The sequence below is a fragment of the Malaya genurostris genome, chromosome 3 (assembly GCF_030247185.1).
Source record: "Malaya genurostris strain Urasoe2022 chromosome 3, Malgen_1.1, whole genome shotgun sequence".
NCBI classification, from domain to species: domain Eukaryota; kingdom Metazoa; phylum Arthropoda; class Insecta; order Diptera; family Culicidae; genus Malaya; species Malaya genurostris.
In genome coordinates this window covers 285,224,132-285,248,752 of record NC_080572.1, presented here as the reverse complement: position 1 = coordinate 285,248,752, position 24,621 = coordinate 285,224,132, and the positions used below count along the sequence as shown (strand labels likewise).

At 38.3% G+C, this 24,621-nt stretch overlaps 2 protein-coding genes across 3 annotated transcripts in view; one reads left to right on the top strand and one right to left on the bottom strand.

The window, feature by feature from the left end:
- Positions 1-24,621, top strand: part of LOC131434750 (uncharacterized) — a 61,786-nt gene that overhangs the window by 26,337 nt on the left and 10,828 nt on the right. The gene's annotated exons all lie outside the window — the stretch shown is intronic.
- Positions 1-24,621, bottom strand: part of LOC131434751 (carbohydrate sulfotransferase 11) — a 53,390-nt gene that overhangs the window by 24,454 nt on the left and 4,315 nt on the right. For both annotated transcript variants that reach the window (XM_058601831.1, XM_058601830.1), the window contains exon 2: positions 4,508-5,241. In XM_058601831.1, coding sequence (XP_058457814.1) covers positions 4,508-4,642 — 135 coding nt within the window. In that variant the 5' untranslated portion in view covers positions 4,643-5,241. The remainder of the gene's footprint in view (positions 1-4,507; positions 5,242-24,621) is intronic.

Genomic DNA, 24,621 nt, shown 5'->3' with positions numbered 1-24,621 from the left:
GCATGGCGTGATTTTCATTGACTACCACGCAAAAGGTAAATCGATCAACAGTGATTATCATATTGACTTACTGGTGCGTTTGAAGGAGGAAATCGCAAAAAAACGATCGCACATGCAGAGAAAAAAAATCCTTTTTCATCAATACAATGCACCCTGCCACAAGTTGATGAAAACAATGGCGAAATGGAACGAATTGGGCTTTGATCTGCTTCCCCACCCCCCATACTCGCCAGCCCCAGTGACTACTGGCTCTTTGCTTATCTTAAAAAAATGCTCCAGGGAAAAAGATTTGGCTCAAATGAGGAGGTCATCGCTGAAACTGAAGCTTATTTTGAAGCGAAAGATAAATTGTTTTATAAGCATGGTATTGAAAAATTGGAAAAACATTGGAACCATTGTATCACCCTAAAAGGTGATTATGTTGATGAATAAAAAAAATTTGCAAAAAAAATATTGTTTCCATTGTTAGTCTCGGGACTTATTGATCCATGTGTTAGAACATTTATTGGCTGTTTAATTAAGATAATAATTTGGGATTCAAATTCATATTTATTCGGGTCGATCACAAAGGCATGCTTCGCCACTTACGTCACTTATTTGACAACATTTCTCAAACCAAGTGTATCAGCAATAATACATTTGAACATGATCATCTCTCTCTGAAATAATTATGCGGATAGAAAAAATTGATTTGTCGGTTACGTCACTTGTACGATTATATCTCCGAAACTTGAAGTGTCAGCCATATGATTTTCGAACCACAACCCAATTTTAGTCTCGAACGAGCCTTCGATTATTGAAATCGGTTCATCCATATCCGAGAGCATTGAGCGGAAATGCGATTGAATCAACAATGACCGCAAAGCTTTCAAACGAGCTTATGTTTTATAAATCAATTCAGCCACCTCTGAGAATATTGAGTGGTAATAGAAAAACAACCTGCTTTGTCGGTTACCTCACTTGAAACGTTTACGTTTTACTTCCCCCACAAAGGAAGTGAGCTCCGAGGTGACGTTCATTTCACACACCAAGTTCCACAAGAAGGTGCTGCTGTGGCTGACAACGATGTCAAAGCCTCTCTTCATTCGCTCCGGACTGGCCAGGAACGGGGAAATTATAGTATCCCGGCAGTTGGCGTCGTTCATCAAGAAATATCATAAGGGCAAAGACGCGGTATTCTGACCGGATCTGGCTTCCGCCCACTATTTGAAGCGATCGGTGGAGGAAATAGAGCGGTTGAACATCGATGTAGTACCCAAATTAGCGAACCCACCCTACGTCCCCGAGCTGTGTCCCATCCGTCGTTTTTGTCGCGAAAACTGAGGGTTTGATAAATACACTGAGATCTTTTTTCACGTGGTTTTTTATTTAAATTTTTTATGCGAGTTTTTTACGGGTATTCCCGAGATTGCGCGGTATTTTTTCGCTTTTCTTGTATTTTTTAGTCGTCGTCGAAATCTGGTGTTGTCCCGTTAGTTTTAAAGTCAATTGACACCAATTTTCGATTTTTTCAAAAAAAGGTACGAGTGTGTAATGTCAGAGACATAACTGGATGTCGTGAATACGAATAAAACTGACACGATTTCTTTACACTTTCGAATTCGAATTGATAGTTGATCGATTGTGTGAATTGCGAAACTTTCCCCTTTTTCACTACTTAAATTTTCAACGATTTTTACGTCGATTATCTCATTTCGGATTTGAGTATTTCATTGAAAGAAACTATCAAGTTGCTGTACAGGATTCAATTCTGCCTTTTAGAAGGACTAAATTGTGGAATTCTCTACGATATTTAGCACAGTTCGGAACATTTTTCTCGAACGAACAGCGAAAAGTACACGAAGCAAATCGAATTATTTTGGATTTTCACTAAACTGATGATTTCTCCCTACGATTTGCATTTTGAGCCATTAGAACGGCTGATTTTATATAATGTTGTCCACTTTTCGTTCCTTGTTTTCTTTATCTCCAATGCAAAGCACCAGCAGCTGATGCAATCGTGCTTGCTTGAATTAAAACTAGTTTTGCGTACACAACGACACATCCGCTCGCAGTGCCAAAAGATGCGAAACTGGTTTAATGCGTCTTCTCGCCCCGACGTCTGCTTTCATCCAACGCACAAGAAGAAATGATCGATTTTTGACCACGGTTCCCTTTTTATAACGTTCAGTTGAAGATATGTGCCTGACTACCTCAAAATCGTCGTCCTTACGCGAAAAACCCAAGCAAAAATAAAGAGTTTTCCGCGTTTTTTTTTTTTAATTTTCAAAAAACTTAATTTTTGAGTTGTTTGTGGTTATCTTACACTGTTCAAAACATTATCCTAAATTCCTGATCATATTTTTGATTTTGAAAGAATTATGTTGCTGTCATTATACAAGTCGAGATATTCACGATTAAGTTCTACCCATTCTTCCATATGGCTAATTTTGAAAAGGCGCCCCATAGTAAAGTATGTCGTATTCACGACAAAATATTTTTGGGGATTACATCAGATCTCGACGTTTCATGCATTTCTAAGACATTTGGCATGAAAAAATTCGATTTCGGATATTCCAAAGTCCCAAAGTCGATTTTTCCAAATTATTTTTTTAATGTGGAACACATTTTTTGTTTTCTATATAGGGGTGCAAATTAGAAACTCAAGAAAAATACACGTAGAAATGTGGTAGATGTTGAACAATTACAGCTCAGTCAATTTTGTATCAATTATTAATATTATGTCACCATTTGATTGGAAATATTTCTCCGTATTGGTTTGAATGTTCATAGCCATGCATTTTCAATTGTAAATCATTGAAATGTTAATTAATAGCTAGTAGTGTCCTATTTTGCATGCAAAAAATCGCCGGCATACCGGATTTTCCTGCCATAGTCGACGATTCTGAAGAAGTAAGCGATATATCAAAGGAAAAGCAGTGCTCTGATTGGTCAATCGATGCAATAGCGAAGCTGTTGGAAGCGCACGAAGCTATAAATAGAAGCAAAATTATAGCTAACGTTTCAGTCCCACGTGTAGCATGTTAGAGGTAGGTTGTTGCTAGACAGCAAGACAAAAAGTGCCATAAAACGATTTGAAGCTTTAATTGGTATGCTCTGATCTTGTGTCATGCAAGATTGGATGAATCCCATGTTATGTCGTTTCGCCTGAGAAATTGACAACGTCCCCAGGGTGAATTTTGAGTGCATAATAATTATTTCTAATTTATATAAGAAGAACTGAGAAAAAGTTTATCGCTTCAACCGAAATCGCAGAATGGTAGTAATGGTACAGAAACATTATAAAAATAACTGCTTGCATACAAAACTTGAACACAAGCTTGGCGAAGAGAATTATCGATATCCGTATCGCAAGCATGGACAAACATATAATTGCATACATTTGGGCTATTGATGTAATGTCGACTACAAAACAAATACAAATCATTAGGTTCGCGTGTTCCTAATAAAGATCAATCTAAGCAGACTCTCGTGCAAAGTATTCAAAAGTGTGACGATTAATTGATAATGCCGATCATTAGAAATTTTGGTTGTCTTGCTCCACATCAATGGCTCGAACAACCCCATGGGGCTGATCCTTGTAGTTTCTTTTAGATTGCACCAGATCAGAACTTTTCATGCATTTCTAAGACATCCGGTATAAAAAAACATCGACTTCACGTCTGCATGTCATGTCTTCACGTTCTCATGTTGGTAATTCGTTTGCTGTGTTTTGATAATTTGTAGACTTTGCAAATGAATTTTGATTTTATTTAAATATTCAAGACGTTACGTGACAAGTAGTTTTTGAGTTGTATTGTGATAACTATTTTGTAATGATTTGTTTTTGTCTTGTTAAGACGTAGAGCTGTCTTGCACTAGTTTTAAATTTGATCAGTATCTAACTGAGAAAACAGATTGGAACAAATTGGCTGTCTCTACAGGGTAGTTTAATTGGCAAAACAATTTCCACGGTCGAGTCACGTCTCTGCGGTAACATTTTCGCGGTTTTCATTACATAGTTGCATTCGCATGTCATTTTTCCAATTTGTTTTCCCCGTTAGATACGGATCAAATCAAATTCGCTCCATCGGCACCGGGAAAAACTCGACGAGGAATATCGGTGGCAACCAAATGGATTTTATGCCGGATCCGGGATTCCAATACATGCACACGTCGTCGGCGATGAGGGAAAAAAACGTCCCGGATCGTCCCAGAATAGTGCGAATAGGCTTTAAAACGTGTCCACCTAAATTCATCAGAGTATCCCGTATTGGATTTTGTATTTGGTATTAGTTTCTGCACCCAGATGACAATATTTTAGTGTCATCCGGATCCGAGAGTGCTCAAGGATTCACTTTATCAAAATGAGTCGCCTTGCTGTGAGTCGTGGCAGCGAAATATACTTTTTTTGGTAATGTTTGTCCAATTTCATATTGTCAGCACCGTAATTTATAGCTTTCTTATGATCATAATTTTCATGCACTCACTCAACCATGGCACTACTAAAGGCTTGTACGCTACTTACATTGTACGCTCTGAACCGGACCAGATGTTCCGAGGTAATCAGGTACAGCACGGTGAACGGGATGATCGAGAGGGTGGCGAAAAACAAAAACAAGCGTCTAACGATGCGACATTTCGTCCTGTTAAGTCCTTTCATCTAGAACAGGAAGCGTGGTACCGGCGTTGCTGGTTTGCGGTCGTTTCGGTCGCCACCCATTAATAACCGTCGTTGGTTTTCACTATAGTGCGTGATGTGTGTCGTTCGATTCCCTCCGATCGATCTGAACGGCAGATGTTTCGCCCACCCTGGCGGCACGATCCGGACCCGGTTATTTATGTTGCGTTTGTTATATTTTGCTGTGCGGTGCTGTGCGTTTTATTCTATACATATAGGCAAACAGACTGGCAGACTAACACTCACTCCACTCCGTCCGCTCACACTCTGCTCGTAATTGGCTTCAATTGGTGTATCACTAAATTATATATGTATCACGAATCACTGGTCGGCCGGCACTAGGCAGTGGTTCGAACTTGGCCTGGTTTGTTTTCCACCCGGCCGGTATCCCACCTGGCTTTGCTGAAGAGGATGATACTCCACTGACAACGGCGGACGGAAGGCGGCAAACTGCAACCTGACTTTGCATTTAAAACATTGTCACTTCGTCCGCACGCACGTAGATTCTCTGCCTGGCACAGCTGCTACTGCACTCAACGCTTGCCGTAGTTGTCGCGTAGTGTTGCTATCCGTCTGAATTGCTGGAAGAAAGAAATTTGCATGCTTTTTAGTTCACTAGTTCATATCAATTGACTGCTTGTTTGATACTAAATCTGACCCGCGTGCTCTTGCGAGATTCATTAGGCGCTGCGACGGAACAGGGTCGGACTTGATCAAAGCAACCATCGACTATCTAACCGGTAGGAGGGATTCATGCCTGCTCTAATTGACAAAGCTACTGTTTTAGATAAATCATTGTTTGCATGTGAGCTCCTCCGTCGAGAGCAGATTTTCGCAGTGCAGTGCGATGCTCATTATGCAGTTTGCTGTTCGCTAATAAGCTCCCCGGCTCGTAGTTTCTTAGTACGAGTCTTCAATTGTTTAGAACGCGTCAGTTAGTAGCCTGCAAACAAAGGTTTTCTAGTTTGCATAGGTGGACATTCGCAGATATGTATTTGTTTTCAAAACAATTTTGTTGTCAATCTAGCAAGGAAAACTAGACCAATGAATTCTGACACGTAAAACGAATATTGTAATATCCGGTTATCCGATATGGAATACGATACTCGTTAGGTTGGGTTATCGATTGTGCCATACCTTCCAATTAATACGTTATTGATACACGTTGTACGCGTAATATTGATATGAATATTTATTTTGGCTGATATGATTAAAGATGTACGTTTATTATGGTTGCTAGAAGGTTGTTTTCGACTAGAGTCTTTTGGTACAAACAAACTGGTGCTTGTACAAATAGATTTGTTTTAACAGAATAATTCAACGAGATTCGTTGCGGATGCGATAGTTATCGCATCCAGGAAGTTTACCGAACTGATGCTAGAGATAGCCTACTGCGGTTGCCACGAACAGTTTTTAAATCAAATTTAGAATTAGTTTTGCTGTGACAGGAAACTTGAATTATTACGTAGTTGTATGCTGTCCATGAAGATTAACTTCGTTTTGGGGAGAATTTCAAAACGTTTAAAAGTATTCAATAGGTCGACGGTATTTCCTAGTTTTCTAAAAAAGTACTTAGTTTTGCAGGTTATTTGTAGTTGTGGTTTTAACAGACAAATTTTCATAACATCAACATTGTACCTCACATTCAGTAAAAACCATTCAAGCGAAGAGGTTGTGTTTCGATTGTACTGGCTCGTGAGTTAACGGCTGCTACCGAGACAATTCTAAGCTTCAGGTAGTTAAACTGCTCATAGCAAACGCAATATTCGGGGCGTTTCCCCACTGGAAAGCTAGCAACGAAGGCCATCCCGTTCATACGCACAGAGGTGTAGAAACACAGAGGTGCGAGAGCATAGAAGTGACGAGTCACAGAGGTGCCATCGCATAAAGGTGCGAAGACGAAGGGGTGCAAAGGCACAAAGGTGCTAAAGCAACCCAGTGCTGATCTACCAGGTACCAGAATTTGTACGCTGCGTAGGATCAAAAGAGACGGCATATATCGCGAGGTGCTACACTGCAAGCATCGCATTTGATCGCCACCAAGAGCAAAAGCACTGTACCTGGGGTCAGGTACAGGCAGCACAGCAAGTGCAGTGGTGTTCACAACGACGGCAGAGCAACTGAGATAGCAGTAAACGACAGAAGACTGCCAATTGGAAACAGCAGAAGACTGCCAATTGGAAATCGTTGGAAGAGCTTCACGTCGTTCTTCACGATAAAGGAACAGAGACATCAGCTACAAGGTAGATTTAATTTAATTTATTTTTTATTTCTTATATCTGAAATTTTACTAAAAATAAGTTTTTATTTTGGTATTATCAATTTACAAAAAATTTTAATGTAATGGATGATCTCATGGAAGATCATCCGAATCCGATTCCGGATACTAGTAAGAGTTTAAATACTCCGAGGGCTAAACATTATCCACAGGGTACCACTGGGCCATGGATAGTCTATCTTCGAAAAAAAGAAAAGATTTTAAATTTGAAGCAAATTACCAAGGATTTGACATCACATTTCTCTGAAGTTAAAGAAATATGTAAAGTTAATAGAGATAAAATTCGAGTTGTTGTCAACGACTTGAAACAGGCGAACGAAATTGTAACCTGTAAATTATTTTCTGTTGAATATCGAGTTTACATTCCATCGAAGGAGGTGGAAATTGACGGTGTTGTGACTGAAGCAAGTCTGACGGCCGATGATTTACTTAAAAATGGAGTTGGTCGTTTTAAAAACTCCATGCTTGAGGGAGTTAAGATACTCGAGTGCAAGCAATTGTACTCAGCATCTATTGTCGATGGAAAAAAGTCGTATCGTCCCTCAGATTCGTTTCGTGTAACATTTGCCGGATCTGCGTTGCCTAGCCATGTCTATGTCGATAAAATTCGTCTTCCTGTTCGGCTTTTCGTACCGCATGTTATGAATTGCACGAACTGTAAAAAATTCGGGCATACAGCTACTTACTGTAGTAATAAGTCCAAATGTATCAAATGTCAAGGGCCTCATAAGGATAATCTTTGCGATAAAGATGTTGAAAAATGTGTTTATTGTGGGGAGAGACCTCATGATGATCTTTCAGTATGCGCTGCATTTAAGTTGCGTAAAGACAAAATGAAGCTTTCTTTAAAAGCACGGTCTAAGCGCACATATGCAGAAATGCTTAAAACGGTCATACATGTCTCCCCCTTGGAAACCGAAAACGGTTTTTCAAATCTTATGGAGCCAGAGGAATCTGACTCCGACGGAAATAGTGAAGATACCTCGTTTGTCACTCCTCAAGGGTCTGTTAAGAGGAGATTAACAAACCACAAAATACCTAAAAAGACACCTAAAATTACATCTTCAAAAAAAGATCCCCCTGTTAAAGCTAAAAAGCCAAATTTAAAACCAAAAACTGTGCCTCCAGGTTTGTCAAATTCACAAACCAATCCAGGAACTAGCTCAAGAAAAGACAATAATCCAGTGGGCTCCGTTTCACATTCACCAACAGGATTACTTAAGTTTTCGGAAATTGTAGAATGGATTTTCGCAGCATTCAATATTTCTGAACCTCTAAAGACTATCATAACGGCATTCCTTCCAATAGCTAGAACTTTTTTGAAACAGTTATCAGCTCAATGGCCAGTTCTTTCAGGTTTTGTATCATTTGATGGATAATTTATCATCCGCCGCAAATGATTCAATCACTGTTCTGCAGTGGAATTGTCGAAGCATCATGCCAAAACTTGATTCATTTAAAGTTTTGTTGCATAGTCAAAAATGTGATGTATTTGCTTTATGCGAAACATGGCTTACATCAAACACAGCCTTAAATTTTAATGACTTTAACATTATACGTCTCGATAGAGACTCTCCGTATGGTGGAGTGCTTTTAGGAATTAAGAAATGTTATTCCTTTTATAGATTAAATATTCCTTCGACTTCTAGTATAGAAGTTGTTGCTTGTCAAATAAACATTAAAGGAAAGGACATTTGCATTGCTTCAGTATATATTCCTCCAAGAGCTCAAGTTGGACAACGACAGCTTAATGAAATTGTCGAAGCCCTTCCTGCTCCACGTTTGATTTTAGGAGATTTCAATTCGCACGGAATGATGTGGGGTTCCGTTTACAATGATAGCAGATCATCCTTAATATATAATATTTGCGACAATTTTAGCATGACGGTACTAAATATGGGTAGCATGACACGGATCCCAAGACCTCCTGCACGTCCAAGTGCATTAGATTTATCTCTTTGCTCGACTTCAATTCGACTAGATTGCACCTGGAAAGTATTTCCTGATTTACACGGTAGCGATCATTTACCAATCATCACCTCAATTAGCAGTAACAAAGGCATTGCTAATTCAGTTAATATTCCATATGATTTGACAAAAAATATTGACTGGATTAAATACCAAAGTAATATTTCAAGTGCCTTAACTTCAATGGAAGAGCTCCCCCCACTTGAAGAATATGACTTCCTCGTTTGTTCGATTCTGGAGGCCGCAGAACAAGCCCAAACCAAACGAATTCTTGGTCCATCGTCTAAAAGAAGGCCTCCAAACCCTTGGTGGGACAAAGAGTGCTCAGATGCTAAGCACGCGAAACAAAATGCCTTCAAGACGTTTTTAAAACGAGGAGGAGGAACTCCTCAGAATTTTGAAAAATTCTTGACTTTAGAAACCAAGTACAAGAGCATACTTCGGGCCAAGAAATGTAGCTATTGGAGACATTTTGTCGAAGGTTTGTCAAGAGAAACCTCAATGAGCACTCTTTGGAATACGGCCAGACGAATGAGGAATCGTAACGTAGGAAATGAGAGTGAGGAATACTCGAACCGATGGATATTTGATTTTGCGAGGAAAGTTTGTCCAGATTCTGTTCCTACGCGTAGCATTATTAGGGAATCTTTTTCAAATAATGGTTCCATTGATAGCCCCTTTTCAATGATGGAATTTTCCATAGCACTCATGTCTTGTAACAATAACGCTCCTGGGTTGGACAGAATTAAATTCAACTTGGTGAAGAATCTGCCCGACCTCGCAAAAAGACGTTTGTTGGAATTGTTCAACAAGCTTCTTGAGCAAAATATTGTTCCACCTGACTGGAGGCAAGTGAAAGTTATCGCCATTCAAAAGCCGGGGAAACCAGCTTCCAATCACAACTCATATAGACCCATCGCGATGTTGTCCTGCATCAGAAAATTGTTCGAAAAAATTATTCTACGACGTCTCGACACTTGGGTCGAGACGAACGGTTTGTTGTCAGATACTCAGTTTGGCTTCCGTAGAAATAAAGGGACGAATGATTGCCTTGCATTACTTTCGTCTGACATCCAAATTGCCTTCGCCCAAAAGCAACAAATGGCATCTGTATTTTTAGACATTAAAGGAGCATTTGATTCAGTTTCCATTGATGTTCTTTCAGACAAGCTTCACCAACATGGACTCCCAGCGGTTATAAATAATTATTTGCACAACCTTTTGTCAGAGAAACGCATGCATTTTTCACATGGCGATTTGGTAACATTCAGAATTAGCTACATGGGTCTACCGCAAGGCTCTTGCCTCAGTCCGCTTCTCTATAATTTTTACGTGAATGACATTGACAGCTGTCTAGTATCCCCATGTACACTAAGACAATTGGCAGATGATGGCGTAGTTTCAGTTACTGGACCCAAAGCTATTGATCTGCAAAAACCATTGCAAGATACCTTAGATAACTTGTCCGTTTGGGCTGTCCATCTGGGTATCGAATTCTCTGCGGAGAAAACAAAGCTGGTCGTCTTTTCAAGAAAGCATGATCCCGCGCAGCTTCAGCTTCATATGATGGGAAGAATGATCCAACAGGTTTTGACTTTCAAATACCTTGGGGTGTGGTTTGATTCCAAATGCACGTGGGGAGGACACATTAGGTTTCTGATAACAAAATGCCAACAAAGAGTAAATTTTCTTCGAACAATAACCGGATCTTGGTGGGGTGCTCATCCGGAAGATCTAATAAAATTGTATCAGACAACGATGCTTTCAGTGATGGAATATGGATGCGTTTGCTTTCGTTCCGCTGCAAACTCTCATATTATCAATTTAGAGCGAATTCAATATCGTTGTTTGCGAATTGCTTTAGGGTGCATGCATTCGACACATACAATGTGTCTTGAAGTTCTGGCGGGAGTTCTTCCATTGAAGGATCGTTTTTGGGAGCTTTCGTCGCGACTGCTAATAAGAAGCGAGGTACTGAATCCCCTAGTTATTAATAACTTCGAAAGGCTAGTTGAGCTTCAATCTCAAACAAGATTCATGACTGTATATTTTAACCATATGTCACAGGAAATCAACCCTTCAAGATATATTCCTATCCGTGTCAGCCTCCTAAATGTCCCTGACTCAACTTTATTTTTCGACACATCCATGCAGCGCGAAGTGCGTGGAATTCCGGAACACCTACGCTCGTTGGAAATCCCAAAAATATTTACAAGTAAGTTCAGGCATATCGACTCTGAGAAAATGTTTTACACGGACGGATCGCGAATTGAAGAAGCGACAGGGTTTGGTATGTTCAACAATAATGTTTCGGTCTCCTTTAGGCTTCAAGAACCTGCATCTGTTTATATAGCAGAGTTAGCAGCAGTTCATTATAGTTTGAGTGTAATCGTCACATTATCTCCAAACCATTATTTTCTTTTCACAGATAGTCTGAGTGCAATTGAAGCCATTCGCTCAAAGGCTGCTGGCAAAAATGAACCTTTTTTCTTGGGCAAAATAAAACAGTGCCTGAACGTCATATTGAATAATAATTATCAAATCACAATAGTTTGGGTCCCGGCTCATTGCTCCATTCCAGGCAATGAAAGAGCCGATATTTTAGCCAAACGTGGTGCTATTGAGGGTGAAATTTATGAGAGACCAATTGCTTTCAATGAATTCTATAGCGCGTCTCGCCAAAGAACACTTGCCAGCTGGCAAGCTTCTTGGGATAAAGATGATCTGGGTCGGTGGATGCACTCAATTATTCCTAAAATATCGACAAAGGCATGGTTCAGGGGATTGGATATGAGTAGAGATTTCATTCGTGTGATGTCCAGACTCATGTCCAATCACTACACGTTAGATGCACATCTCCTTCGAATTGGACTTTCCGAGACTAATCATTGTGCTTGTGGCGAAGGTTACCGCGATATTGACCATGTTGTTTGGACATGCGTGGAGTATCGTGATGTCAGATCTCAACTAATAAATTCCTTGCGTACCCAAGGTAGACTATCCAATGTCCCAGTTCGCGACATTCTTGCTTGTCGTGACGTTCCTTACATGAAACTTTTTTATTATTTCATTAAGTCCATTGGAGTTCCAATTTAAATTTTATTTTATGTTAGATTGTTTTCTCTTCCATGAGTTCAACCATTAGCCAGCTATCTTATATTAAATAAAAGTGATGAACTGATACAAACAAACCTGAAATAGTTATAAGATCATGTACAAAATAAATGTATTTCATTTAATGTAATTTATAATAGCAACTCGCTTGATAAAAACAGTGTTTAGATTAACTAATGAATACCAACATACTAATAGGATATTCGAAATGTATTAGGTTTAAAGTACTATGTATTGTAGATGCCACGGCGAAGAAAAACTTATGTATATTGCCTATGAAATAAACGTATTTATGAAAAAAAAAAAAACATTGTACCAAAAAACTGCAACCCTCCAAACTGCAACCCTCCAAACAATCAAGAATTTCGACTACGTCTCTTTTTACTATGCTCACCTGCACTGGAAATCATTTCTACCTATCAGAAATCACTCATTGTCGAGCTCTTCTATACGCTACCCAAATGTGTAGCGTGCTTTGTTATGGCATAACACTTGTACTAAACTTACATTTACTTAAACTTTGAGGTCATCACTCGTTACCCAAAATTGGGGAGATGCACTTTAGTTGATTGTGGGTAGGCTTTGACCCGAAATTAGGTAGCGGCTGGTAAGAGTGTGGGTGCATTTTCAAAATTTCACAACACGAAAGTGTAACGAAATTACTTCAGATTTGTTTTTTTATTAACTTTTTTTCCTGTTTGAATATTTTCTCTAATTCTTCTACGAAACGAATGGAGGAAGGCGTAAGGTTGTTGTTAATACCATGTTTTTTTTCGTAAAAATTGTTTAAATAGTGAAAAATAGGCGGGAGGGTAATGTCAGAAACATAACTGGATGACGTGAATACGAATAAAATTGATGTACTTTTTCAACACTTCCGAATATCGGTAACCGTACAAGTTGATTGACCGTGTGAATGTTTCTAACTTTCAATGCATTACTTGCATAATTGTAACGGTACAATTATAAGGCGGAACACACGAGAGCAAAAAATTACGGGATTGTGTAGGGGACAAGACCGATTAAATCAAAAATGCAATGCTCAAATTTATTCATAAATTGAAAAATTCACAGCAAACGTATTTAGCCATCTAGGAATTCTAAATTTAAGTTGGGAACTAATGACATTAATTCCAATAACTTAATTGTCAAACCAATCTTGAAAACACAAATTGTATAGAGATTTGAAAGAATATACTCAACCCGAATTTAGGAATTCAAAAATATAATTTATAGATATCCTCTAGCCAAGTGTGGACAAAAAGTATGTATAATTTCTTCAGAAGTCATGGGAAATGGTAAAATATATATACCACTTATATCCTACTTTTCACAAACTAGATATTTTTAGTGCACAATTTACAAAGCAGTTGTAATTTCATATAAAAAAGATCTTGTTTGAATATGAATATCAGTTCTTTTAGAAAATGATTTATAGGCCAAAGGTTTCGATCTGTAACAATGCACAATTTCGCAATAGGCGAGAAAATCGCAATGAAAAATTCGCACCGAACGAGCTCAATTCGAGAAAATGTTCGAAAAGTGTTTAACATCTTTGAGAATTCCACAATTTGACCATTCTGATAACCGGAAATGAATCCCGTTCAGCATTTTGATAATTTCTTCTATTCAAATACAGAAATATATGAGCGATTGTAAGACTTGTTTTACTTGTGTTATATTTATGTTATGATTTCTTCTAGGTCAAGGTACAAACTTACAAATGACTTGAATTGGCGCGCTACTCATAGTCATTTCCAACTAGACTCCAAAGCCTCTAACGGTCCTTTTCGGGACTCCAAATGCCACGTAAAGAATTTATTTAGGAAACTGTCGATCTCATTCCTAGAATACAAACACAATCTTCAGAACTACAAAATCTTAAACGATCAAACGGTATAAAACCAGTTAATATCTATACACATCTCGAATGCAGTCCTACGTAAATCTCGCGGCTATGTCTCTGACATTATTTACTCCAAGTTTTTTGGTTAGATTTTACTGTAGGTAATATTTTTAATCATATTTTTAATCATCTAAAAATAAATTAAATTCAACTCAAATTTATTGTATAGTTGTATAAAGGCAAACGGCTGACATCAATTTAAAGTGAAGACAAATGCAATTGTACATCAGTGCATCTTCAACTAAGTGCTTTAATTACATATTTAAATTCTAACGGCAAAACTCCTCACCAATAACGAATAACATTTTCTTCGTTAAATTGCATCATATAATCTTTTGCTGCGTACTTGTCGAATCATCAATCATTAAAACTAATAAACTAATGCACTGGGAGCTAAAATCGATTTATCATCTTTGATAAAATCAACGCCGCATGCTTCTTCGATAAAACGGCCGGCAACTTCGATAAGCAACTGAAAAAAAACAGTTAAAAATCGTTACTGGCTTTCGGTGACGATCAAGAGCTAGGGTGTCTTTAGAAAAGTTCCACAGGATTATATAACGTTTTTGTTGAAAGAGATAACATAATTTTTATTGAGGGGGTACTAATGAATTTCATTCTATATCTAAATATTGTTAGCAGTACCTTATCACATTTCAATGAAACTGTTTTAACATGTCACATGTCACAACAGTTTCCGAGCAGTTTCCAACAGTTTCCGAGCAGTTTTAAGATTGTGATTTTAAAAAACAGTTTTTGAGCAATTTGAGAACAGTTATCGAACAATTTTTTGTGTAGCTCTCGAACAGTTTTTTAGATAAGTTGATTAAGGGCTGAGGACACTACCGTAAAGTGGTAGGTTTTTTGCTATTTTCCCGTTTCAAATTAATTTTTCTTGGAAACGGTGCAGAATATAGAAAAACCCACCTGACAATGTCTTCGAAAATTAGTTGAGAATATTCTGTGAAATTTTCAGAATGATTCATTGAGTTGAGCGGTCGTGTTGTATTTTTTTCTGACTGAAGAACTGCTGAAAATTGGAACGCTCGGAAATGCATACCTCTACTTGCCCATCGAATATCTCGGCTTTGAAGGCTTGTATCATAAATCTACCGTGACAAAGTCTAGATAATTTAGTTTAGATGCGATTAGTACATAAAAACATGTATGTTATCGCGATAAAAATAAAGTCTTGTATTTTTCTGTGAAACAAAGTCAGTTTCAATGCATCCACCATTTTTTTCGCTCTGGTTTCCTGATAGCATTCTGAAAAAGGATAGAGAAATAAAATTGGGTCGACAAGGCTGCCAAACACACAGGCATTCAATCTTTGTGAAAGTTGAATATTTTTTCATTGTTCATTGGAATCATGTAATGTCCAACCCATACGATAGATTAATGTGATAAAACTTCTCATCAAAATAATAAAATGTATGCTGGCAACCAGGTACAGTTTGCTCATATACGAGAGAGTACAAGAGAAATACTATGCGCAAAGGGAATCGAGCGAGCCACGTGGTCGATTTAAAACTCAACACGTGGCCCTGTGTCCTCAGACCTTAAGTAGTTTTATAGCAGTTTTTGGAGAAGATTTTAAGCAATTGTTTTAGCAATCTTCGAACATTTGTTCATGAAACTTCCAAGCAGTTTTTAAGCAGTTTTCAGAGCAGTCTTTTAAGAGTTTTTCATTTAGTTTCCGAGCAGTTTTAAATAGTTTTTAGAGAATTTTTCGAACAGTTTTTAGGCAGTTTTGTTTTCAAGCAGTTTTTCGAGTAGTTTACGAGCAGATTTTATGTGTTTTTGAAGCATTTTTCGCGCAAGTTTTCGTGTAGTTTTGTTTTCAAGCAGTTTTTCGAGAAGTTTTCTAGCAGTGTTTTTGGAGCAGTTGAAGCAGTTTCTTGAGCAGTTTTTGGAGCAGTTAAGAAATTCTCGAGCAGTTTTTGGAGCAGCTTTCGAAGTTTTTCGAGCTGTTGTTTTAGCAGTTTCGAAAAAAAATTGAGTTTTCGACTAGTTTTGAAACAGTTTGTAAAGTAGTTTTTTTGTGTAGTTCTCGAGAAGTTCTTTAGAAAATTTTTAAATAAGTTTTTGAGCAGTTTTCTATCAGTTTTTTATTAGTTTTCGAGCAGTTTTTGGAGCTTCTTTAAAGCAGTTTTTGAGTAGCTTTTAGAGCAGCTTTTGTTGTATTTTGAGCTGTTTTTTGGGCAGTTTTCAAGGTGCTTTTTCAAATTGTTTTCGAGCAGTTTTTCGTTTAGCTTTCAAGAAAATTTTGAAGCAGTTTTTTAGCAGTTTTCGAACAGTTTTTCATGAAATTTACGGGCAGTTTTTCAAGGAGTTTTTCGAGTAGTTTTCGAGCAGCTTTTTCGTGTTTTTTAGAGAAGTTATTTTAAACAGTTTATAAGCTGTTTTAGAGCAATTTTTGCAGTTTGTAGAGCAGCTTCGAGCTGTTTTTCGTGCAGCAATCTTTTAGGTAGTTTTAGAGCAGTTTTCAGGCAGTTTCTTTAGTAGTTATCGAGTAGTTTTTGGAGTAGTCCGAGTGCCATATAACATTCAATTTAGTTCGTCGAGATCAGTAAATGTCTGTATGTGTGTTTGTAATAATTTTGTGCACTCAATTTGATCAGATATGGCAAAACCGACTTTTGCTATTTTAAACTCAAATGAAAGGTCTTATGGTCCTATACAAAGTTTCTGAAATTTATTCGAGCCCGACTTCCGGTTCCAGAATCAAAGGGTGATATGTACAAAAAACGAAATTAAGCTTTTCTCAGAGATGGCTGATCCGATTTTCACAAGCTTAGATTCGAAGTAAAGGTCCCGACATTCCACAAAACAGTACCTGAATTTCATCTTGATACGACTTCCGGTTTCGGAATTAGAGGGTGATTGGTGTAAAAATTTTGGTTTTAAATATATTTTTTTTCATAAATGGCCTTGCAAAGAGCTGCAATTTCCTTAGAAATTGTTCATAAAATTCTCTGATTTTCCTATTCTGAACATATATTCAAACATATCTCACAGAACTTCAATTAGGTTTCCATTTCATCCGGATCCGAGTTCCGGTTTCAATATTGTAAGGCGAAGAATGTTAAAAATTTCATACCGTTGAATTACGGTGACGATGCAAATTACATAAAAACTCTTCGGGACAGTGCTAAAACCTATTCCAGCTTGTGGATCTTGTTAGTTTATGGCTAATCGAACCTACCTAAACTTTGTTTGAATATTTACGGATAGCAGATTTATATGTTCTACATATACTTCTTTGTATTTAAGCGAAGTATACTGTCCAAAATAATGCTTCAAGAATTTTTGATGTCATGAAAACGACCTACGTTGTTAACAAACCGCACGGAGTGCTAGTCGGTAGAATATTTATTCTAGTTGTGTGAAAGAAAGTTTGATAAACTGGTCGAAAGAAATGCGAAAAATTAACCTTACACTTCAATAGTCCCACAGAAAAAAAAAGTCCGACGGAAGGCGTCGAATGTCTTCCATAGTTTTTACGATAATTGACGCTGAAACGATAGTTTTCAATGTTCACCGTTACAATTTCAACTTGATTTTTCGGCATAAATCGATCAATCCATGTTTCAGAATCTGATTGATTTGACAAAATCGACTGAAAATTGTCGCAATTATTCAACATTTCAATAGATCCTGGTTAGATGGCGCACCCACTAGATCAAATCAAAGATGAAGTCCTACGTCAAAATTGTCTTAGTCGATCATATTCATTTTTTTTTTTCGAGAGAATATCATATCTCGACGTCAGAATCAGAACGAATGTCGAGAGAAAGCAATGTGTATACAAAAGATTGCCATTTGGGATTGCGTTTTGGAATTCAGTGTTAATTTGTGGAATAGTTTTATTTTGATTTACTATACCAGCTGGCTTATAGCAGCTAAAGCTATGTATATGGTCCGATGCAAACTTGTTTATCCTAATTTATTGTACTTTCTTTCTTTGCGCTATTCTTCTGATAAGCCTCCATGCATAAAAAGAAACTCATAACTTCCACATTCAGATGTGTTTCATCCTAGACAGCTTGGTGCCGTCGCCATTCGACCCTGAACTCTCTATCGTGTGTGCTGAAGAAGATTCTACCACCGCGACCGTGCAACACTCTGCTACCAGTCGTCTGACGTTGACAAATTTTATGGGTCGCCTAGGTAAAACCCGGCCGCCTACGTTGGCTTTTATCCAGCCAGTTACAGTATAGTTGACGGTACTCAGTTAGTACATACTTCAGTAGGTCGCTTTTCGGGTGGCATTATTAACGATCACATTAACGACCGCAACGAAGTGTGCGCGTCGCAGATGGGAGACGTTTAAAGAGTCACGCAATTTGATGTGCGGGATATCCCTTTCCCGGTTGACCGGCATCATAATCTGCGAGCTCGTTAGGCGGTTGGAATCGTTGCTAAGTTGGCCTTGCCGCCGTATAATGAATACCGAAAAATGTCATTACCATTATTTTTCGCTGTTGTTTTCTGTGACCTGCACAGTGACAGTGACGGACCTAACGAGATTTTAATTAAAAGTAGATGATGGACCATCCAGCGAACATTTGCCAGTTGTCGAAAATCGTTGTGAAGCAATTCGAAAGTATCTATATTCTATATCCACTCTGTTTGTTGAAATGATTATGTTTGTTTTGCGTTTACAGTTCGAAATGTGCACAAATAAACATTTCCCAGAAAGAGAATCGTGCGGGGGCAAAGTTGTTTTATGGTCGCGGATAAGCGAATGATTTCAGGTGCAGATTTGCCTCTCGCAAGCATTCTAGTGTCCTGATATAATTGAATATCTCGTTTATGGACTATAGCGAGTAAAGTGGCATCGCAGCTCTATTATCATTATAAACAATCACGGTCATTTGAATGAGGTAATCAGTTTTGGTACTTATGTGATAAATTAGTTGGGATAGACGAAATGGTCCGAGCATCCCCGATAAGCTAAACTACCAACCGTTCCCATTACAAATGGAGCTGATGGAAGCGGCGGTCCTCTAAAGAATTATGCAATGATTTATGTATGCGAATTTCGCATACTTCTCAATCTGTCACAAGTATTGTACAACTTTTTTGGCATTAAAAATGCCTTACTCTTCACTATATGGGGCCGGGTGTCAATTAAAAGTTTCAAAAATAGTCGCGTAACCTTTTTGTGTCATAATTTTGAACGTTAATAACTCGGTCATTTATTGATGGATTGTTATAATTTAACAACCAATCGATTCGGAAACTTTTAACTTAAACATGTATGATGACGTCGTTTCAGTATTTCAATAGCATACTATTGGAAAAATGGTTGGAATCGACCTATGTTTTCATCCACCAATCCCTGTTGTAGAAAATGACGTCAACTTCTTGTTCGGCATAGGAGGCTTTGCGTCATGCGTAAAAAACACCGTATCGTTCTGCGTAGTATGAAGAGAAATCTATAAATATAGGCTGCACAATATTTCTTTGCCTAGTTGATGTTTGACTGTTAATGAAACAAGTAGCTTGTCCAGTGATCTGATGACTGGATTGTATATGCGTTCACTTGCTGGATTGTCGCCTTTGCATTATGCGTTGGTGAAATTTCCTGTTGTCTGCAACACCGTGTTCGCTTGAGTATCTTATATATCATCTAGCTATTGAAGAACCGAATCAGCGTGGTTACCGATTCTTTTAAAATATCCCATGTATTTAGCAAATTTTTGGCCGATTTTGCCATTAAAAATGCTTTACACTTCGCTTCCCGAGGCTGGGTGTCAATTTAAAACATGCAAAACTAATCGCGTAACATTTTTCTGTCATACTTTTGAACGCTTATTAGTCAGTCACTTGTTGATGGATTTATATAATTCAACAACCCATCGATTCGGAAACATTTAACTAAACCTTATGAGATAACGTCATTTGAATATTTCAATTGCATACCATTGAAAAATTGGTTTGAATTGAGTATTTTATGTTGGTTCTCTGGTAACTATCAGGCCAATTGCGAATTATCGGCGATAGATTTTTCGGATCTAATTTGCAGCGCTTGTTCCTCGATGATTTGTTAATGGATTTTCCTAATTTAAATGATTCCAAAGCTTCAATACATGTTCTAATTTGTCAACGGATCGGTTTGCATACTTAAATCTCCATTCCCATACGAACAAAACGTGACAATGTGACTGAACAAGTTGTTCTCCCACCAGGAATTAAACGCTTCAAAAGATACAAATTTAAATTCTGAAACTTATCTAAAAGCGGCCTCCTCGGTTTAGTAGTATAAATGAGTTCCACAGGCTCACATATACAGTACAATTAGATGCAATATCATATAGTATCAAAGATAAACTCAAGGTAAGTTTACCTACGATTTTACATGTATAGTTTGAATAAGAACCCTCGTAGCATTTGGTTAACCGCCAGTTTCAGTTCAATTATTATTTGCTTCAAAACAATAAGCGTCTGATGGCTACACGCGTTGTAACTGTGACAATGTTTATTCATGTGTTAATAACATCAAGTTACAATATGAACAAAATTTCGGAATTTCGTTGCGTATCCATTCCGTATATTCCTAATATGCCAAAGCGAAAATCAATGTAAGTAACTAAATATTTTATGCGGACTGTTTCAGATGTTTTCTTCCTCGTATTGTTGCCACTTTCCGAAGATTATCGACGATTTTGAAGAATTAATAAAATTACACCATAACTGAAATTACTCGTACAACATTCTCTTGGATCGATTAACTGTTTATAAAATTAATAAGTCCACCCAGTGAACGACCATTATTAGGCTAAAACTGGGGGTAAATAAACGATATAAATCAAATCAAATTAATAAGTTTGTACGTTTCTCGAAAATTATCATCATAAAATAGAATAGTTTCATTTGTTCAGGTTTAAATCTTTAAGTTGTTTGTATCTAAAATTGAGCTTTGAAGTAACTGTGAAGTGTAGTGAAGTTTAGTGTATCATCATCATTATCATCTTTATTTTTGTATTTATTATGAAGACCCTAGAAACATTTCATTTTTAATGTTATTGTGCTCGGTCGTGTCTTGAATACAACCCTCTAATTTTTACTTTTCCGTGAAGTAAAACCACAGATCCATCGGTTTGCTCCCCCAACTGTACCGGTCGAAGAGTTGTCCGTCAGTGTCATTCCGCTTGTCACTTTTCTCCTGACCATTCGGGGATGGTCTCGAATAGAATAAGTATTTCATTCACGTAACATGGTCTATTTTTGTATCACCGCTGTCATCGCCCTAGTCCCGGACCGGTATCGTATTGTCCGTTCCGCTCTGCCATTTTCTATACACCGCGCTGCACAATCACTTCGTTTTGTTGTTTGTTCATTCATAATAGCTCAAATATCGATCTTGATTTAGAAATCAACCGTGAGATCCGGCCAGATGGGCATGCGGGCGGAATGTCTCAAGGCGTAGTTGGTGGTAGTAGGTAGAGGAGACAAGAAACGTAAGGTATTATAATCCTTCTGCTGATAAACAGTGCACTACACAAATAACACACCACTCACTTTGCTCAATGGGAGAGCTGAGCGAACTTTTCGTGTTTGCTGTAGTATCCGATTTTGGTTCGAGAGTGTGGAATTAGATAAGAGAATAGTTTTCTGACTGTGGGTAGGCAATGTGAGATCTTGGATTAAAATATCGAGTCGAGCTAACATCAGTATCTCTTGATTCACGATTATTAGTGGCCCATATTACCATTCTCACTTCCACTTTCACATTCGCTTCACTCACATGTCACTTCACTTAATTTTCCCTACTACAAGTATCACGCGTAGTGAAGTGATCACCGTGGTGGAAAATACTATTTTTTCAACAAAATGTTGGTTGCGTGATGTTCATAATGGCATCAAGTTCATCCAAATAATTACTTTTGTCTTTGAAGCGACTTCCGTGCTAAGGCCCTAAAGACTGTCCCAGAAAGTATGGATGCACTTTGATTTCGTTGTAAATAATTCACAAGTGTTAGATATTCAAATTTTATTCTATATACTGATAGTATTAGGCTACAACAACAGAATATTATTCTCAACATTTGCTACTTAGCCATTGTAGACAAGCTGACGCACCTTCTTGCGAACGCTCCTCATTAAATTCCGTACAGACTTCTTGGCGACAAGTTTTGACACTTTTTTCCAATCTTTTTCGAACTGTTGAATGGTTTCGGCTGCCGAGACATGTTTCCTAAGATGTGCCTTCGTTAATGCCTAAAATTTTCTCAATTGGTCGAAGTTGTGGGCAATTTGGTGGATTCATGTCTTTTGGGACGAAAGTGACATTTTCGGAAGTATACCATTCTACCGTTGATTTCGAGTAGTGGCAAGAAGCAAGATCTTGCCAGAAGACAACAGGATCCTTGTGGCTTCGAATCATGGGTAGAAATCGTTCTTGTAAACATTCCTTGATGAATATTTCGCTGTTCATTGAAGCAGTGGTGATGAAGGGTTTCGAAATCTTACCGCAGCTAAAAATTGCTTGCCAAACCATAGCTTTCTTAGCAAATTTTTCGACTTCAATCGTTGTCTCGGACTGGTTTAACACTTGCCCTTCTCGCACCGTTTAATATTGTTTAATATTATCCCGGCAAGGATTTGTAATCGAGTTTCACGTAGGTTCCGTCGTCCATGATTATGCAGTTCAAATTTCCAGCAAGAATAGTTTAGTACAGCTTTCGAACCCTCGGCCTGATCGATGCTTCTTGTTTCAGACTACATTTTGGTTGTTTCTGCTTCTTATAGGTTCGAAGAGACAAACGTTCTTTAGCACGAAGAACATTTGACTTCGAAGTGCCCACTTTTTTGGCCACATCCCGAACTGAAACCTCCTTCTTTTGCTCGAACGCCTTCAGTATACGTTTATCCAACTGAGGGTTAGCAGGACCTTTTTTTGGACCCGTTTTTGGTTTATCCTCAAAGGTGTTATCCTCACCGAACTTCCTGATTGCATTTCGCACGGCTTTTTCACTTACTCCTTCCATTTTTGCTATCTTTCTCAGTGACAGTCCGCGTTCTGTGCACCATTTGTACACAATTTTTCGACGTTGTTCTGCTGAAAGTCCACGCATTTCGAAACAAACTAATGAAAACGAATAAACAACTGCACAAGTGGTTAGAGAAGAGTGTAAGCAATAGGACGCAGCCATAAAAATTTCGACATTTTGACAATTTTGACAGATTCGGAACCATTGCGAAATGGCAGCGGTTTTTGGTTGCGTCCATACTTTCTGGGAAAGTCTTTAAAGTCACTTCACTCTATTTTCACCGTGAAGTGATACCGATAATAAGGTTCACAATCATTTTACTTGGTTTTCACCGTGTAGTGACACCGCTAATAAGGGCCAGTATTTTTTCCATCTTCCGAGATTTATCAAAACGTAGTTTGTCTTTACTGATTTCCAGTTCTAGCATGTATATCTGCAGTATAAATGACATTAAAGTCCTACTGGTTTAACACTGCCTGTCCATAATGTGTTCATAATGTGATGTATATTTGATGACGAGTATTTCCAGAAAGAAACAACAGAAAAAAAAACAAACTTAGAATCGATTAGTTCCGATTTGGATGAAACGTAGCTCGTGTTTTCAGTATGTAAAACCATTTGTTTTGTACGGTAAATGTAAAGCCCTGGTATTTAATTTCCTCTGTGAAACTAATATTCTATATCAACGCCAATTCGCAGCCAATTCTTAAGGTGAAGCCAGAGAGAAAGCGACAAGCGACGCGAAGCGAAGTGATGCGATATTTGACAGATCGCGCGGCAGAGCTTCGTCCTCTCAAGCTCAGCAGAAAAATGACAAGTATGTCAGAGGGTCAGTAGTCGCTTCGCAACGCATCGAGTTCACTCTGACATAATTGTCATTTTTCTGCTTAACTTGAGTGGACGGAGCTCTGCCGTGCGACTCCGCGCGATCTATCCAGTTTCGCATCACTTTGCTTCGCGTCGCTTGTCGCTCCCACTTAGGTTGATGCCAGAGTGAGCGCGGAACGGACCCGAAGCGAAGCGATTCAATGCGATGTACTGTTTTCGCATCGCATTCACTCTGACAGGTGTGTTTTGATCAAATGCAACTAGCTCGAACGCGCACCTCGACGCTTCGCTTTCCGCGTTTACTCTGACAGCAACCTTAGTGTACAGAAGCTTGGCTTGACTAGCGCTGCGATCCCACTGACACTATGAATCTATCCAGGGCAGAGTTCAAACATATGTTGAAATAACCAGAGCCCAACGCATTGAACCGTCAACCCAGTGACGGATGCAGAGACCAATTTGACTAGAGACAGATTCTGTCTGTTTGGATCGAAATCAATCTTCAGTTCAGCAACGCCATCGCACATTTGACATTTGACATTTCTCTCCCCTACTTCTATGTACGAGATTCGGTGCGGACTCGCCTGAGTGTGCCATGCTCGCAAAAAAGGATGTTGCCAACATTTTGTTCGGATATCTTGTTAATAAGATGTATTTACCAGAGACTAATTTCCATAGAGGGCGGATGTGTTTTTGAGTGCTTGTTTTTAAATCGTGGTAACTTGAAAGATATGATTAATAAAAAAATATTGTCCATAAAATCATAAAGCAAATAGACCTAGGGACCCAATAATAGCAATGTAATAGAGCCGTCTGGTGACACCGTTTAGTGAGAGTTCTAGATTCACTTAATTTATGATAGAATGCG